At 43.8% G+C, this 18,037-nt stretch overlaps 1 protein-coding gene across 1 annotated transcript; it reads right to left on the reverse strand.

Moving 5' to 3' along the window:
* Positions 1-322: 322 nt before the first annotated feature.
* On the reverse strand, positions 323-4,884 carry LOC116408584. The gene is made up of 9 exons (XM_031896184.1): positions 4,422-4,884; positions 3,990-4,059; positions 3,351-3,390; positions 2,570-2,657; positions 2,056-2,118; positions 1,775-1,837; positions 1,600-1,673; positions 768-909; positions 323-385 (listed from the first exon to the last, which is right to left on the reverse strand). Exons 1-9 carry the CDS (start codon positions 4,434-4,436, stop codon positions 323-325), a joined length of 618 nt encoding a protein of 205 aa, XP_031752044.1. The 5' UTR covers positions 4,437-4,884.
* Positions 4,885-18,037: the final 13,153 nt, after the last annotated feature.

An 18,037-nucleotide genomic window follows, 5' to 3' on the forward strand; every position in this document is an offset into this window, starting at 1 on the left:
TGCAAAACATACAACTATACACACTCAGAAATCCATGCATACAGAAAGGCACACATACACACACATACAAAAAACACACACACACACACACACAAACAAACACAAACATACACACATACATACACACACACATGCATAAACACACACACACACATAAACACAGATACACACACACATACATACACATACATACATACATACATACACACACACATACATACATACATACATACATACATACATACATACACACACACATACATACAAACACACACATACACACACAAATGCACACAGAAGAAGGGATAAAACAACAGGAGGGTCAGGGAGGTGGAGGGTCTCGGAAAAGGGAAATAAAATCCAGAAGGACTCGTCTGGTGGAACGCTGAAAATAAAAAAAGAAACTGGTAAATGTTTAAAAAGAGAATAAATGACAGATATGTAATTTGTTGTTTTGGATATCAAAGACTTATTCTGGGCCTACAGCATATCAGCCATCTGGAATGTCACTGTGAAAATGCCCAGCCTAGTTGTATTAGAAGGGACAATGACAATAAAACATACCCCTCTGTATGATTTTGTTAATTATTATGGCTGAAAACACAGAATGATATGACTGAGATATTAAAGATAGTTTATGGGAATATGACATTATATGGCCAATGGCAGGTACTATATAAGGGGTTGTGGCTGCACATTCGTCATTTAATCTTTAGTTATAACTATGAAATCCTAAATGGATTATGTGGTATGATAAAGAAAATGACATAAGAAAATGACATTAAATAGCTTACCCGAATCCTCTGAAATTTCCTCTTTATGGCTTTTGTAAGCCTCCTCCTGGTGCTCAGCCTGGGCTCCACCACCACCACAGGGGGCTCCTCCTCTCGTTGTTCTTCTGATTTGATCCTGCGCAAAAATAAATTAAAATATGAGCCAATGTTGTATTCTGTTTCAAACGTTTTTAGACCAGAAACACTAATACTGGTGGCATAATATAGCGTTAGCCATTTACTATAACATTACTAGTATACCTGCAACAATACTGTGTCCTGTGCCAAATGTGGGTAACAGAGCTGAGTTTGCTGTAGGTTACAAGCTGTGCTGTAGGGATGGGCAACCCTGGCTGTGGCTTAGATACACTGGAACCTTGTGATTGAGCCAGTGGCTCTGGAACTGTCTAATGCTCAGAACATGCAGGGACTCTCTTGGATCACTTTAAAAAGAATGGCTGAATGGCTAGGGACTGGTCTTCTGAGAGTCAGAGACCACAGGGGCTGATACTAGGGATTACCAACTACAGTTGAATCTAGTATGGGCAAGGTACACAAGTTGTGCTTCCAGTCTCTGTATCTACATGAAGCTAGGGCCTTCACACATTTAGTTGTTGTTCCAGTGCTCTGATTGGCTACTTGTTCCATCTCTAATGAATCTGAAAGACTATGGTTACAAGGCTATGGACCACTACAGACTTTTGGACACACATTTATTGCAATGTAGGTGTTTAGCAAAATGCTGGAGTGACAGCTGAAACTCTTTTCATTGTATTCCTATGTGTCAGAAATTGAATAGGAAATGTATCACATGTATAATACTTACTTAGCAGATTCCTCCAGCTCCTTCTGCCTTGCCACGATTTTATTATGCAAGCCTTCGAGTCTAGATCCCACAACCTGTGGGCAAGGGGGTGAGAAAGAAGATACTTTTATATATGCATTTAACAATGGTGTTAGTAGTTACTGCATTACATTGCAAGTTAGAGAATAGGACTTACTCGCCGGGCTTGCTGCGTCTCTTCATATTGGTCCAAAATATGCTCCACGTCGTGCTCCTGCTCCTGAGAGACAAGACTCTGCATTAAACTACTTCTGATTTGTAACAGCGGCACAGTATTGGTACTTAGAGGGCATAAAAGAAATAGCACTGATAATATTATTAAGGGCTGTTGCTGGGGATATGGGGAGTAATTAACTCACAAATTATAATAATAGGGTTACAGTTGATACAATAAATAACCTCACTAATAATAACAAATATAATATTAATGATACTTACTTCCGACAAAGCCAGGACTTTATGGATGCCATAAAGCGTGATCTCCAGCTCCTCAAGTTGTTTCTGTAACATAAAGGAAGGTACCAATTTGAGAAAGGGATCTGTACGTCATAGCTGTTCCCCTTGAAATCAGACCTATAAAGCAATTTTGCTTTAGTTTTACTATTAGCCACAAGTGGCAATTATTTAAAGGGTGGCTTGGCCTTCTGCATTTTTCAGCTACTCCTGGTTTACAGGACACAGTAGCCAAAACTCACACATTCTCCTTTCTTATTAGTTTCTGCTCACCCATATTAACTTTTTACACACTGGCACAGGGGTACATTGAAACCCATTATCCTTTACACTGCATAATGGGAAAAGCTTTAGTTGTGTACAGTGAGGGTCTGGATCTGCTCATGTTATTCCCTGTTTTTAATGTCATTTTCCCCATTTCATCATTTAGAGTCTCACAAAATATTTGCAATTGAATTTTCTTCTCTGTTTATCTAAATGTCTCCTTTGGATTCCTTACCCTATAGGCATCCATTACGATGAAGTGGGCCATGTCCCTCAGATGTCCAACATCATAATCAATATAATACTGGTTGATGAAATGATCCCTAAAAAGCAAAATCCCAAGAGATCATTAGTTACACTTCCTACCTACTATTTCACTGTATTTATACTGTACGTGCACTCATTCAATATGGGGCAAACAATGCATTGTAGGGTGCAGAGTGAAATGTCATTTGTGTCTGTTTAGGTGCTGCCTATTCTTTGTAACCAGGTTTGAATGATCTAAAACAGTATAAAAATGAGTACAGGTATGAGATCCCTTATCCGGAAACCTGTTATCCAGAAATGCCCGTCTCCCATAGACTCCATTTTAATCAAATAATTAAGAATTTTTAAACTGATTTATTTTTTCTCTGTAATAATAAAACAGTACCTTATAATTGATCCCAACCAAGATATAATTACCCCTTATTGGATGCAAACCAATCCTATTGGGTTTAATTAATGTTTTATTGATTTTTTTAAAAGGTATGGAGATTCAAATTACAGAAAGACCACTTATCCGGAATACCCTTGGTCCCGAGCATTCCGGATAACAGGTCCTATACCTGTAAACTATTAAAATAATAATCAATTAAAAAATGAACATTTTAGGCAAAATAATAGTTTTAGGAAAAGATGAAAAAGAAAAATTAAGGTAAAATTAGAGGATTTGATCTTTTTAATTTTCACAAAGAGCTTACAATCTAATCTGGGAAAGGTAAGATAATTGCTGAGATCATTTTCATGTTACTTACCAGTCGTCGATGTCCGGAAATCTTCGAATGTATTGATGTTCTGCAGGGAAACACATTGCCATTAAACACTGAGCTAACAGAGGGAACCAGTCACATATAAGAAACCAGCACAGAGGCCTTTGCCAAGGATAGTGGCCATGTTTCCACTTTTCCCAATAAATTTTGGGTTAAATGAAACAATAGGCTGCTCTATCATATACTGGTGTCATGTACTGCAGAGTACTATTCAGTTAAAGGAGAATTAATCCCCATATTATTGGAGGGGTGTGATTTGCGAGATACTACAGTGACTGTAATCAATAAATAGTGTATAACCTCTCCTTTAATATAGTTGTCCCATCAGCGGTAATAGCATTGTTCTGGTCCCCCTCCCCAAAGTAAAAGACTTCACCCCCATCCCATGGTCCCCTGGTAATTACACTACCGTGCCCCTTATTGTATACACCAAGTCATCTCACTGTTTGCCAGAGAATTAGCCGCCCTGAAACTGGACAGGGATTACTAAAAAGTGGGTTGGCGCTACACAGATAAAGGAAAGCATAATGAAATGTGGCTTGAAGTTTAGCAGAAGAAAAGTTCTGAATGTTTACAAGGGAATGTTGGGTGTGACACCTTAAAATTTCTTAAAAATTTTCTTACCATAATAGCCATAAAGGGCCTCATCGATCGTCTGCTGGTGAATATAGTCCTCCAGGACTGCGAAAAGCACCTGTAGGTAAAAGAACGTTAGGCACTCAATTCTCAATGGATCTATATGCTGCTAGGGAAGAGGCTAAGTATATGCTGCCAGGGAAGAGGCTAAGTATATGCTGCTAGGGAAGAGGACAGGGTATATAGTAAGAAGTAATACAAAATAGTCTCAAAGAAAAGGTTTTTCTGTGGCACTTAAAAGTTGTAAGTTTTTTTGGGCAGGGCCCTATTTACCATTTCTATTCAGTATTAGGATACAGCCAAAATGATGCAAGGTGTCAAATTGTGTATAATGAGACCAAGCACTCAAGGAGAATGAATGAGAGAGAACGAGTTCAATATTCCCTTTACTTAAAATGAGAGAATAAAGTGATTCCTTACCTTTACCTCTGGCATTCTGCTGCCTCAAAGTACAGCCACCTAAAGGCAAGTGATACAAAGGGGCATTATATCAGTATTAAATAGTATTCTGGACACACTTGCTACATAACAAATGGTTAAAGATCAGTAACATTACCTCTTAAAAAAGGTGTGCCAGAAGGTGCCGTTGGAACCAGAAGTGCCAGCTGTTAAACTCTTCTGGTTCGTATAGTGAGGGGTTCCTCACACTTGAGGACCGGCACAAGGCCGGGGCACCCAAGGGAGACCCTCAGTCGAAAGTGGCTTTTCCCAAGCTCAGACCAGAATAGAATTGATCGAACTAAAGGGGAAGCCAAAAAATCGCTCAGGAATAGCAATCAAAGTCGCACAAACCACAGGTACAGAAGCTCAGCAGTATAGCAATCTGGATAGAGAGACCATAGAATATAATATAAGAGCAAATAAACTTCAGACAGAATGCATTTAGTAAACTAGAAAGGGAAGTTTAAGAACAAACTTCATGTTGGGTTGAAAAACGTGAAGTCTGTTATATAGTAAAAACCACTGTGCAAAGTTTGGGGACCCTGGTTTTAATAGTGTCTGAATGGCAGCAATTTAAATTTCCCTACTGAAAGTCAACGAGTGACATCTGATTGGCGGTTGGTGGCTCCACCCCCTTTTTCTAACCTGGAACTGCAGTTACCCAGTGACTAACTCTGCAAGTTTAGGGACCCTAGGATTAATAGTTAAAGAACGGCAGCAGTTTAAATTTAAACCAATAAAAGTCAATAGGTAAATTGTGATTGGTGGTTGGTGGCCCCGCCCACTTTTTCTAACCTCGAGTCACCCAGTGACAAACAGTGGGCACCGTGGCATGAATAGTGTGAGAATGGCAGCATTTCAAATTTAAACCAATAAAATTCAACAGATGAAATCTAATTGGCTGTTAGTGGCCCAACCCACTTTTTCTATTTTTGAACTGCAAAGTTTGGGGACCTTAGTATTAATATGTAAAGAATGGCAGCAGTTAAAATTTCCCCACTGAAAACAATGAAAGAAATGTCATTGGCTTTTGATAGCCCCGCCCACTTTTTCTAACCTTGCGTACGAAGTCACCTAGTGACTGACTGTGCAAAGTTTGGGAACCCTGGCATCAAACCAATAAAATTCAATAGGTGAAATCTGATTGGCTGTTGGTGGCTCCGCCCACTTTTCAAGACTAAAACTGCAGTCTCCTAATAACCAACTGTGAAAAGTTTGGGGACCCTGGGGTTAATACTGTGAGAATGGCAGCGGGTTGAATTTCCCCATTGAAAGTCAATAGGTAAAATCTGATTGGCAGTTCACAGCTCTGCCCACTTTTGTGCATCCAACAATCATCATATTTTCATTCAGGCTGACCCCATGACTGTGTGATTCAAGTTTGGGGAGTGTAGCTGTAAGCTGTAAGTGTGGCAACAGTTTCAATTTCCCCATTAAAGTCAATGGGTGAAATTTGATTGGCAGTTGTTGGCCCCTCCCACTTTGGGTCATCCAACAAATGTTGCTGTTTCATTGGGGGTGACCTCATAATTATGTTATTCAGGTTTTGGGGGGTGTAGCTTCAAAGCTGTAAGAGTGGCAGCAGTTTGGGGGAAGGAATCTGCTAAATGAGTATTATGGGGCCCCATCATTACTGATGCCCCGCCCTCAGGGTTGCCCTGCCCCCCAGCCAACCACTTTGGGTTCCCTAAGGAAACTACCCCCCAGTTTAGAAACCACTGCGTTGGATTTAACCCCAACTCCAAAACATAGAAGTAGTAAAGCACGCAGTGTTTCCATAGTAACAAAGTGACAGTGACAGTTGGAGAGAGGCATAAAGGGGAAATCATTTCTGCTCCTGGATTTATGAACATAGGCGCTAAATTGGATATTCATGGAATAATAACTGAATATTCTAACACTGTGTATTTACCAAGGCTAAATAGTGCAATTCTGCTGGAAATAATAGCCTTTAGCCTACTGCCATTGCTTTGCCTTAGTACCACTTAGTACATCAAAGCAGGGCAGCCATTTGAGGGTACAAGGTGCTGAAATCATCATTTCTAGAACAAAATAAATACTGCCCAGTACAGCACATGGCAACCCAAATGATTATATTAATAATTATACTTTATGGGGGAGTGTGTTTTCCTGCTATCCCCCCCAACTGTCACTATTGGTTGTGTCCCTCAGCCAGAGCCAGCATTAAGGCCATCTCCAAAGCCCATTTTAGCCAAATTCTGCCCAAATGAACTAAAATCCAACCCCCACTAGTCTCAGGGGCACAGCACTATCAAAATTTCCACTCTTTTTGGAATAAAATAAAGTTTTTTTGCCAAATAATCTCTCAGAAGGGAAGATCACTTACCTCTCACTACAATGCCAACCAACTGAATAACTGTCACAGCACTGATGTCACACAGTGTAAGGCAGGAGCCACTCTTAAAGGGGAAATGTACCCTGTTAATGAGTGAGGTTTATATGCCATTAGTTTGCCCTTATATGAGCAGTACCTACACAGATCATTGTGTACATAGAACATTGCTTTACTGTTCTGTTGGAAAGATCCATTAATTCATCAGCCATGGGTTATCTACCTGCTGCTGCTAAATCAGATGTAACCGGGGCTCCTTAGCAGGTAGGGTGTCCCTTCCTTGGCCTGAATAGTGGGCAGAGATGGGGGTTATACCCACCCTCAGGGGTAGGAAGGGGTTTGGCCTCAGCTGGTGAAATGTTATATACAAGTTATGTAATGGGGGGGCAGTTTCCTACTAGTAAGGGTGCAGGTAGGTGTAGGAACAGCGCAGCTCAGTCATTATTCTGGCAATGGCCAGGCTGCTTCATTGTTGGTCATTAAACTACTCAGTAAATATAAACTATTGCATCTTGGGAAACAGGAAGTGTTTCTGCATCCAGAGAGATGTGTCAGTAACATAACATGTCACTTATTTTATAGAACTCCCATAACACTTATGTCAGGGAACCTCCTCTACACACTGCCACAAATCTTTACCCACTAATTATATTGACTATATTATACTGTATATATATATATACATGTGTGTCAGTTTTGCTATGTGAATAAAAACAAATTCCCCATGGGGATCTATGATTGCCCAAGAAGCACTACCTTTGTTAGTTGTATTACTGTATATTTATGTAGCCCAGTGCTGTTATTAAATGTAGTGGGCTAATATATATATATATATATATATATATCCAAATGGTGTCCGCACTCCAAGGCTCAATATTCTGCGGGGTGCTAGCCAAAATTATGTCTGTATAGAAAATAATCATCTGTGGCCAGCACACCCTTCAATGTTTTATCAAAATTTTTTTTATTGTAGATATATTGTTAAAACCAAGTTTCAGTCCTCATTAGGACCTTTCTCATCCTTGAGAAAGGATTAATGAGGACCAAAACGTTGGTTTTAACAATATATCTACAATAAAAAAAAATTTGATAAAACATTGAAGCGTGTGCTGGCCACAGATGATTATTTTATATATATATATATATATATATATATATATATATATATATATATATATAAAATAATCATATAATATATATAATATGTAACACATCATGTTGGTGGGCCATATTCAGTTAAAATGATCATTTCATATAGTGAAGTCTATGAAGCCCCTGAGCATACTGGGGGCAATAAGAATCATTTGGTCACATCTGACCCGTGGGCCTCCAGTTGCACAGCCCTGACATAGACAGCACATATATTCTGTTAACCCTTCCACCTCAGAACAATACTGCTATAGGCAATGGTGCATAAGAAAGCACTATTAAGTGCCAAATATAGGTTGTGGGGCACAAACACACTGATGTATAACATACCCCCCAACTGTCCCGCCTTTCGCGGGACAGTCCCGCTTTTTATGGCGCGTCCCGCTGTCCCGGATAGCTCCATGAATGTCCCGCATTGCAGGACATTCATGGAACTATCCAGCACAGCGGGATCCGCACGCTGGAGATGTTCCTGCTTGGTCGGCTGCTTCGTTATGCCTCTCCTTGCGCTGCGCGACAGGCCCTTTTATAAGGTTGCGCCTGTGGGTGTGACGTCATTACGCACGGGGCGCAACCTTATAAAAGGGCCTGTCGCGCAGCGCAAGGAGAGGCATAACGAAGCAGCAGAGGAAACGCCTATGGGAGGTGGGAGGTACAGGGTGCGGTGCGGTGCGGTGGGGTTGGGTGGAAACTGTGTATTGGGGGCTACTGTGTATTGGGGGCACTGTGTATAGGGGGCTACTGTGTATTGGGGGCTACTGTGTATTGGGGGCACCTGTGTATTGGGGGCACTGTATTGGGGCTACTGTGTATAGGGGGCACTGTGTATAGGGGGCTACTGTGCATAGGGGGCACTGTGTATAGGGGGCTACTGTGTATTGGGGCACTGTATTGGGGGCTACTGTGTATTGTGGGCTACTGTGTATTGGGGGCTACTGTGTATTGGGGGCACTGTATTGGGGGCTACTGTGTATTGGGGGCACTGTATTGTGGGCTACTGTGTATAGGGGCTACTGTGTATAGGGGGCTACTGTGTATAGGGGGCACTGTGTATAGGGGGCTACTGTGTTTTGGGGCACTGTATTGTGGGCTACTGTGTATTGGGGGCTACTGTGTATTGGGGGCTACTGTGTATTGGGGCTACTGTGTATTGGGGGCTACTGTGTATTGGGGGCACTGTATTGGGGGCTACTGTGTATTGGGGGCTACTGTGTATTGGGGGGTACTGTGTATTGGGGGCTACTGTGTATTGGGGGCACTGTATTGTGGGCTACTGTGTATAGGGGGCACTGTATTGGGGGCACTGTATTGGGGGCTACTGTGTTTAGGGGCTACTGTGTTTAGGGGGCTACTGTATTGGGGGCTACTGTATTGGGGGCTACTGTATTGGGGGCTACTGTGTATGGGGGGCTACTGTGTATGGGGGGCTACTGTGTATGGGGGGGGCAAAACTGGTACTTAGTTAAAACTCACATAACTGACTGCCTTCTCTCTATATTTGTATTTTAATGTAGGAGTTGCTATATTGTTTTCCTTAGGTCGTTCAGTATGAGGGTATAGCACATTTTCGTCTGCACCTGCCATTTGATCTATATAAAAGGAGTCATTTTTTTTAAAATGGGGGTGTGGCAATTGGGGCGTGGCCACAAAAGGGGGCGGGGTCAAAAAATTGCCGCACTGCGCGCGCCAAATCTTTTTGTCCCTCTTTTCATTTTTCAAATATTGGGAGGTATGGTATAATTCAGCAAGAATTCTCTGACAGACTGTTACAACAACTAGCACTCAGGGACAGACTGATCAAGAGTTGGAAAAGACAATTTTTTATTATTTTCCCAAAGCGCCAATGCCAGTCCCTTGTCTCTGGGCTCCAGCACTGCTGTGCAAACACAGACTTCTTCTTACTTAAAGGGCACCTACCATAATAAAACTGGTCCTCCCACTGGAGGTGTGGGCTAATAGTGCCTGCACTCTGGCTGGGGAAAACAATAACACTTTCGCATGAAAATGCCCTTGGCTGTGTGTTAGGGCACATATAATGTGTGGGTGTGGATCAGGGGACTCATCTAATGAACCTGCATCACAAGTTATAGACTGTGTATTATTACACAGAATTATAATATATAATGCATATATAGGTATGAGACACATTTTTTTGTGAGTAACTTATGGCTAAAGGTGGCCATACACAGGCAGGTTTTAGCTGCCAATTCTTTCAATGTGAGTTGAGAGCCTGTATACGTGGCACTCTGGCGCATTATCTTTACAAAAATCATCCAGATATCGTACGGACAGGTTTAAATATCTAATTGGAGTGATGACCGCATCAGCTCATTGATGTGGTCTATGCTCGAAAGGCCTGTATCCTTGTTGTTGGGACCCAATGTTGCTCACATCAAAATGGGCATATCGGCGAAAGATCTGCTCATTTGAGATATACACATATAGATATACCTTTTTATTTATACTATGTGTATAGGCATTATGGTTAAACGTGATGGATGGATGTCTTTTTTCAGCCTAACTTACTATGTTACTATGTGTGTAGATCATACATAGTCACCTGAGTTTAATTTTAGCTTTGGCATTATCTGCAAGGAGTTTGTATGTTCTCCCTGTGGCTTTATTTCCAAGTACTCTGGTTTCTTCCCACATACAGACAGATTAGGGAATTTAGAATGCAGTTTAGGATTGAGAGGAGTATTATTAGATGCCTCCATGTGACCCCATTACTTGTTTTCAGCACCCCAATGTATTCTAACCTTTCCTTGTCCAACAACCACAATAAGTATTAAGATGGTTTTATGACATATGTACATTTTATCTTAAAGGGCACTTATAATAGGAAAATTGTTCAACCCCACCACTATCATCAGTTGGAAAAAAATACTATTTTGGCCCCTAGAGAGTGTTATGCCACCCGCACCGGAAGCAGCCATGTTTGGTCACATGTATGTATGCGACATCTCGTGCATTTGTATAATGAAAGAGCTGGGACTCTCCTCAATATTTGTGTTTTTGGAGTCCCAAAATGGTCGCCTTCACCTGGGGCTCCTTCCTGCCGTGGGCATGGATTCTCTGTGAAATTCCACATTTCGCCGTCGGTGAATTTTTTTAACTGTCGCAATAATTTGCTGTGACAAAAATTCACCTAGGGAGGGAAAAGTTGCAGACACGTCAAAAAAAGTTGCGGTTGCAGGAAACCCATTCAAGTCCAGTCTTTCTGGATTTTATCTCCTTTTTCCGAAATCCTCCACCTCCCTGACCCTTCTGTTTTTTTTATCCCTTCTGTGTGTGCAATTGTAAGTGTATTTCTATTTGTGTGTGTGTATGTGCATTTTTCTTTGTGCTTATGTGCATATGAGCATTTGTATATGAGCATTTGGGTGTGTGTGTGTGTGTGTGTGTGTGTGTGTACTGCTCTTTGTACATGCAGCAAAACAATGCATAAATAGAACAAACAGAGATCAATACAATAATAAAATTATACATTCAAGTTTATGGGGTTAATTGTTAAAAAGGCAAGAGAGAGGAGGTCCATGCCCCATAGAGCTAACAATCTAAATGATTAAAAGTCTTGAATTTTTGTAATTCATAAATAAACCCAGTTCTTGGTACTGGGCTATGGGGTGCTGCTTGTCCAAAGTACATTTTGTCTATATAAATACATTCTATATACAAAAAGCAATCCCCAGTAGACAGAATTAAAGTGTGGATATAAACACTGGTAAAAAATATACAAAAAATATATTTCTAGTGAAGAATGAGAACAAAATATATAATGGTGCAACTGCATAGCATATTCCAGCTAGATTTTCATGACAAAATAGATTGCTTGTGACAGAAAGCAAGATTCTATAGCACAGAATTCATTCTATCAACAAAATGAATACTCAGTTCCACAAAACTGATAAAATATCCATTCTGTGAAGCAACACTGTCAATCAAATTCTGATTTGCTTGTTGGATTTGGTTTGACTCAAATCAGGAGTTCAAAACTAGCCTGCTTTGAGGCCACATCCCACATCCAAGGGGTTGGAGAGCAACATGTTGCCCCCTGAGCCACTGGTTGGGGTTCACTGGTCTATGCCATCTTACAACAAACCCTACTGTGCATAAGAAGAACCTCCCTAAGAGAAGGCCTTTCGGAGGTCAGTTTACATTAGGTTTATTACGTGCTGTCTTTGTACTGGCACAACCCTGACCCCTATAATTTTTTACTAGGTTCTTTCACTGGGGGAGAGAGCATCTGTTGTCTGTGTATTTGCAACTGCCATCTGGTTAGGGTAAAACCAGAATTTATGGAGACCAGCAGGCCGACCATGCCCTAGACTGTTGCATCAGGCTTTCTTTTAGACAGCTCTGTTCTGTAGCAAAGGCAGAGGCACGGAACATGAAACTAGAACAGCATAGGGATTAAGAAACAGGATCGCAGTGAGTCGCACAGTATTATAATTAAAGGGCAAATGTATACAGCTACATGTATCTTCAGATCAGGCGACTGATAGGTAGATGGGAAGGCACCTCATGGCTTCTATTATTTGGTTGGTGAGTTGGGATTGGGCAGAACTGTTAAGTGGACAACAGAGAAGACCAACCAGCAACAGCAGACCTATACCCTGGCAACCACTGTATTCAGCACTTTTTCATAATAAGCTCTACGGGGCAGGGACCTCCATCCTCTTGAGTCTTTGACTCTTAACTTATTGCAGCTGTATCTTTTATTTATTTGTTTTTATTGTTATACTCTGTATTTACCTATTATTATCTTAATAACCCCCTGTTTGTATTAATGTATCCTACTGTACAGCGCTGCGTATATAAGTAGCGCTTTATAAATAAAGATATACATACATAAATATATTACATATGCATTTTTAACAGACTGCTATATATATATTTATTTATGGACAAACAAGAGGGCCTCTGCACTCACCCATTATCAATATATATAGGACATTAAGAAGACCTTCTGTTTATTAAGGTCACACTCATTGGGGCACATTTACTAACCCACGAATTCGAATCCGAATTGGAAAAATTCCGATTGGAAAACGAACATTTTTCGACTTTTTCGTATTTTTTGTGATTTTTTCGTCGCCTTTACGACTTTTCGGAAATTGTTGCGACTTTTTGTAACCATTACGACTTGCGCGAAAAGACGCAAATTTTTCGTAGCCGTTACGATTCGCTCGTATCTTGTCGCAACTTTTTCGTATTGAGCGTTCGTAAGCGGCGGGCGAAACTTTCAGACTTAGCATGATTTTGGAAGCCTCCCATAGGACTCAATGGCACCCTGCAGCTCCAACCCGGCCCAAGGAAAGTCTCCCATAGGGCTCAATGGCACTCTGCAGCTCCAACCCGGCCCAAGGAAAGTCTCCCATAGGGCTCAATGGCACTCTGCAGCTCCAACCCGGCCCAAGGAAAGTCTCCCATAGGGCTCAATGGCACTCTGCAGCTCCAACCTGGCCCAAGGAAAGTCTCCCATAGGGCTCAATGGCACTCTGCAGCTCCAACCTGGCCCAAGAAAAGTCACCATACTGAAGCTTGAATGAATCCGAATCTTTCGTACTCGGTGCGAAAGCTGCGAAAAAGTCGCGACTTTTCGTGCAATTTGTAACGGCTACGAAAAAGTTGCGTCATTTTGCGAAACATTCGTAATGTCTACGAAAAAGTCGCGACAATTTTCAGAAAAATCGCAAAATACCGATCATTGCGAAAAAAAATGCATTCGGACGCTGTCGGAACGATCGTGAGTAAGTAAATGTGCCCCATTGTCAGGGTCGGACTGGGCCGCTGGGATACCGGGAAAAATCCGACCCTTGCCGGCACTCCCTCTGCCTGACATTTCCTTCCCTGACGCGTTAAATTTACGCACATTCAGGGGAGGACTTTGAGTGGGGGACCCTGCGGGGGGGGGTTGGGGATGCGGCCGGTGGGGGCACCTGCAGGGTCCTGGACCTCCCACTCAGACCCTACTCATTGTAATCTAAGCATTTTACATAGGTTCTGAGTTTTACCTGCACCCTTCCTTACTTTCAAGGTTAAAACTCCCAAATAGTTGACCTTTTTTATTGGCTCGACTGGGATCACCTGACTGTAGCTGGGAAGGGTGGGAGCTACAACATGGAGCTGGCCACTGCTCCTGTATAAACTATGGCAAAAAAAGGGAAAGTTGTGCTCACCACCAATTTTTAAACCATTAGGCGGGGGTGTAATGAGGCTGTGACCACACAATTCATACAAAGACAAGAGCCCCTCTGCACTCTGCCATTATCAATATATAGATAGGACATAGTGCTCTCCAGATCACTGCTGTTAAATTGCAAATGAATAGTTGGGAAAACACAGAGAGTTCAGCAAAGGGTTTGGGAAATATCCTGCCAGTTTAATTAAAGATAAATGAAATGAGCATAATATACAAAGGGGGCATTGAATGCGCTGCTAGTGGTGTTGTTAGAGGGAGCAGAGGATGAAAAGATTATTTTCATGTGAGACTGGATAGAAAGCCGAACCTTATTAGACCTATAAGTGGGTGCAAACAAAACACTTCAGGGAATCAGCGCTAAGTCGGCTCCTAAAATGTACTCATCTCAATGACTTGTAGGTTGTTTATGGGAGAGAATAACATGCCCTCCTACGTGATTCCACATAGAAAGTCCCACATCTGCATCGACTCAGCGCAGAAACTCCCAAATGTTTACATTGTGTGACAAATTGGTTCTTATCTTGCTGTGCATTCAGCAATGGTTGGAAAATACAAACGGGGGAACATAATAAAAGTTGTAAACAGAAACAGAAAGCGCAATTAAGAACTAAAATTGGCATTTTATGTTGTTCATTAGATAATAGGCAGGTTTAATTGTGCATATCGCCTTTTGTAAGTACTGCTTGGAGGTCACTGTTTTTTGGCACAAAATACCTTTTGTGGTTTCTGTGGACTTACCTCTTACAATCAAGATATAAAACCCAGTCTAAAGGTGGCCATACACGGGGCAATTTCAGCTGCCGATATTGGTCCTTTAGACCGATTCAGTATGGGCCCCAACAATAGGCCTCCCCGACCCACATCTGGCCTGAAATCATCCAGATTTTGATAGGGCAGGTTTGATTTTTTTTGTCGTATCGGGGTCTGCATCGACTCATTGGTGAGGTCCCTGAACCGGCAGCGCCTATACCATTTTAGTTCGATCATTTGGCCCTAGGGCGACCTCGCCAAACGAGCAGATCATACAGTGTATGCCCACCTTTACTCACCTTGTGGCCTGGGGCATTGTAAATGAGCTCTTTTATATCAATATCGCTAAATACTATATACCTGTCAGTCTTGGGACTATTTCTTGGGTATATGTTAATACAGTAAGTACCTGACCACCTTTACTGACCAAGATCTTCTATACCCAGCAAAAATATACAGCATTGCATATACAATCAGAGCTATATAAATAAAGATATACGGTACCTACATACAAGTAAATGTATAGCACTCCAGTGGCAGGGAACAAAGCGATTATCTACTGCCTGCCCCATATGGTTACAGGTCTCCCTGCAAGGAATATTCCAGGTCACTGCAATGCCAAGGTACTGAAACAGAAAATCTGCATCTGGGAATGTTAGTGTGGCCCTGAGAGCAATGGAGGAGATGGCCAGGAACATATGGAGGTACAGTAGGTGGAGGGACGCTCCATTGAAATGATTTCCATATTTAAGTTATATTTGGAATATCCAGTGTATATAGTAACTGATTGCAGATCTTGTATATATATCTGAAAAAGCAACAGCTGGGGCACGGATTTTTGAGGTTTTACTGGCAGTAGTTTGTTTGTCTCTTGTTTACCTGTTCTCTAAAGCAAATGCTATGGAAATAGCATGTGTGGCTCACAGCCTGTTATATGTTCCACTTGGAAACCATTCCAAATATTCCAAGCTTTGAGTAAGCCTTTCTTTGGCTGCATGGGAAACTTCCATGGTAAAAATATGCCCAGTAAGACCTTTGTATATTAAAATCAACACCGGTCACACATGACATGGCTTTTCCATCCTTTGCTGCTAAAAGGAACATGATTCAGGCCATTTATTCCGTGCAATTGAGCGACTGTCTTAAAGGGAAACTATCACCTAAATATAAAGGTTTTGTATGAAACCCTTCTTTGTAGGCAAAATCGTATGTAAATACATTCATTATTCTTTAGGAATCGTCTAGGCTCTTGCAATAAAACCCTGTGTAAAGCAGAGGGCAGAAATGCTTGACTCTAAACAGGGCCGCCATCAGGGGGGCACAGGGGGTACAGCCGTCCCGGGCCCGGACAATTTTAATCTTAAAAGGGGGCCCGGCTGTGCTCAAGTTTTCTTAATAGCTCGGGCCCCCTTAAATTAATTCCGGGCCCTGTCATTGGTGGTCAGCGGGTGATCCTATTGGTCGCGCCCCGTGCGTACATGCACGCCGGTACGCACGGGGCGCAACCTTATAAAAGGTCCTGTCTTCTGCCGGCACTCAGAAGTGCAGAGGCTTCGCCAAGGAACTACCTCGCCGGAGGAACGCGAAGCTGCCGCTGAAGACGCCGGGGGCTGTGCTGTTCCGTGCTGTGCTGTTCCGTGCTGTGCTGTTCCGGCTACCAATGTACTGGGGTGGGGGGCCCTGCTGGCTACCAATGTACTTGGGGGGGGGGGGCCTGCTGGCTACCAATGTACTTGGGGAGGGGGCCCTGCTGGCTACCAATGTACTTGGGGGGGGGGCCTGCTGGCTACCAATGTACTTGGGGGGGGGGCCTGCTGGCTACCAATGTACTTGGGGAGGGGGCCCTGCTGGCTACCAATGTACTGGGGTGGGGGGCCCTGCTGGCTACCAATGTACTTGGGGGGGGGGCTGCTGGCTACCAATGTACTTGGGGAGGGGGCCCTGCTGGCTACCAATGTACTTGGGGAGGGGGCCCTGCTGGCTACCAATGTACTTGGGGGGGGGCTGCTGGCTACCAATGTACTTGGGGGGGGGGGCCCTGCTGGCTACCAATGTACTTGGGGGGGGCCTGCTGGCTACCAATGTACTTGGGGGGGCCCTGCTGGCTACCAATGTACTTGGGGAGGGGGCCCTGCTGGCTACCAGTGTACTTAGGGGGGGAGGGGGGGCTGCTGGCTATCAATGTACTTGGGGGGGCCTGCTGGCTACCAATGTACTTGGGGGGGGCCCTGCTGGCTACCAATGTACTAGGGGGGGCACTGCTGGCTACCAATGTACTGGGGGGCACTGCTGGCTACCAATGTACTGGGGGGCACTGCTGGCTACCAATGTACTTGGGGGGGGCCTGCTGGCTACCAATGTACTTGCGGGGGCCCTGCTGGCTACCAATGTACTTGGGGAGGGGGCCCTGCTGGCTACCAGTGTACTTGGGGGGGGGCCTGCTGGCTACCAATGTACTTGGGGGGGGCCTGCTGGCTACCAATGTACTTGGGGGGGGGGGCCTGCTGGCTACCAATGTACTTGGGGAGGGGGCCCTGCTGGCTACCAGTGTACTTGGGGGGGGGCTGCTGGCTACCAATGTACTTGGGGGGGGGCCCTGCTGGCTACCAATGTACTTGGGGGGGGGCTGCTGGCTACCAATGTACTTGGGGGGGGGGCCTGCTGGCTACCAATGTACTTGGGGGGGGGGCTGCTGGCTACCAATGTACTTGGGGAGGGGGCCCTGCTGGCTACCAGTGTACTTGGGGGGGGGGGCCTGCTGGCTACCAATGTACTTGGGGGGGGGGCCCTGCTGGCTACCAATGTACTTGGGGGGGGGCTGCTGGCTACCAATGTACTTGGGGGGGCCCTGCTGGCTACCAATGTACTTGGGGGGGCACTGCTGGCTACCAATGTACTTGGGGGGGGGCACTGCTGGCTACCAATGTACTGGGGGGGGCACTGCTGGCTACCAATGTACTTGGGGAGGGGGCCCTGCTGGCTACCAGTGTACTTGGGGGGGGGCCCTGCTGGCTACCAATGTACTTGGGGGGGGGGCTGCTGGCTACCAATGTACTTGGGGGGGGGCCCTGCTGGCTACCAATGTACTTGGGGGGGGCACTGCTGGCTACCAATGTACTTGGTGGGGGGCACTGCTGG

This window comes from Xenopus tropicalis, chromosome 2 (assembly GCF_000004195.4).
Source record: "Xenopus tropicalis strain Nigerian chromosome 2, UCB_Xtro_10.0, whole genome shotgun sequence".
Classification (NCBI taxonomy): Eukaryota; Metazoa; Chordata; class Amphibia; order Anura; family Pipidae; genus Xenopus; species Xenopus tropicalis.

What these genes read in the sequence shown, in the direction of transcription:
- LOC116408584 (XM_031896184.1), bottom strand. An exon ending in TCGTAATGGATGCCTATAGG is followed by an intron (nt 2,119 to 2,569) that starts GTAAGGAATCCA and finishes TTTATGTTACAG; the next exon opens with AAACAACTTGAGGAGCTGGA. An exon ending in AAGTCCTGGCTTTGTCGGAA is followed by an intron (nt 1,838 to 2,055) that starts GTAAGTATCATT and finishes CTTGTCTCTCAG; the next exon opens with GAGCAGGAGCACGACGTGGA.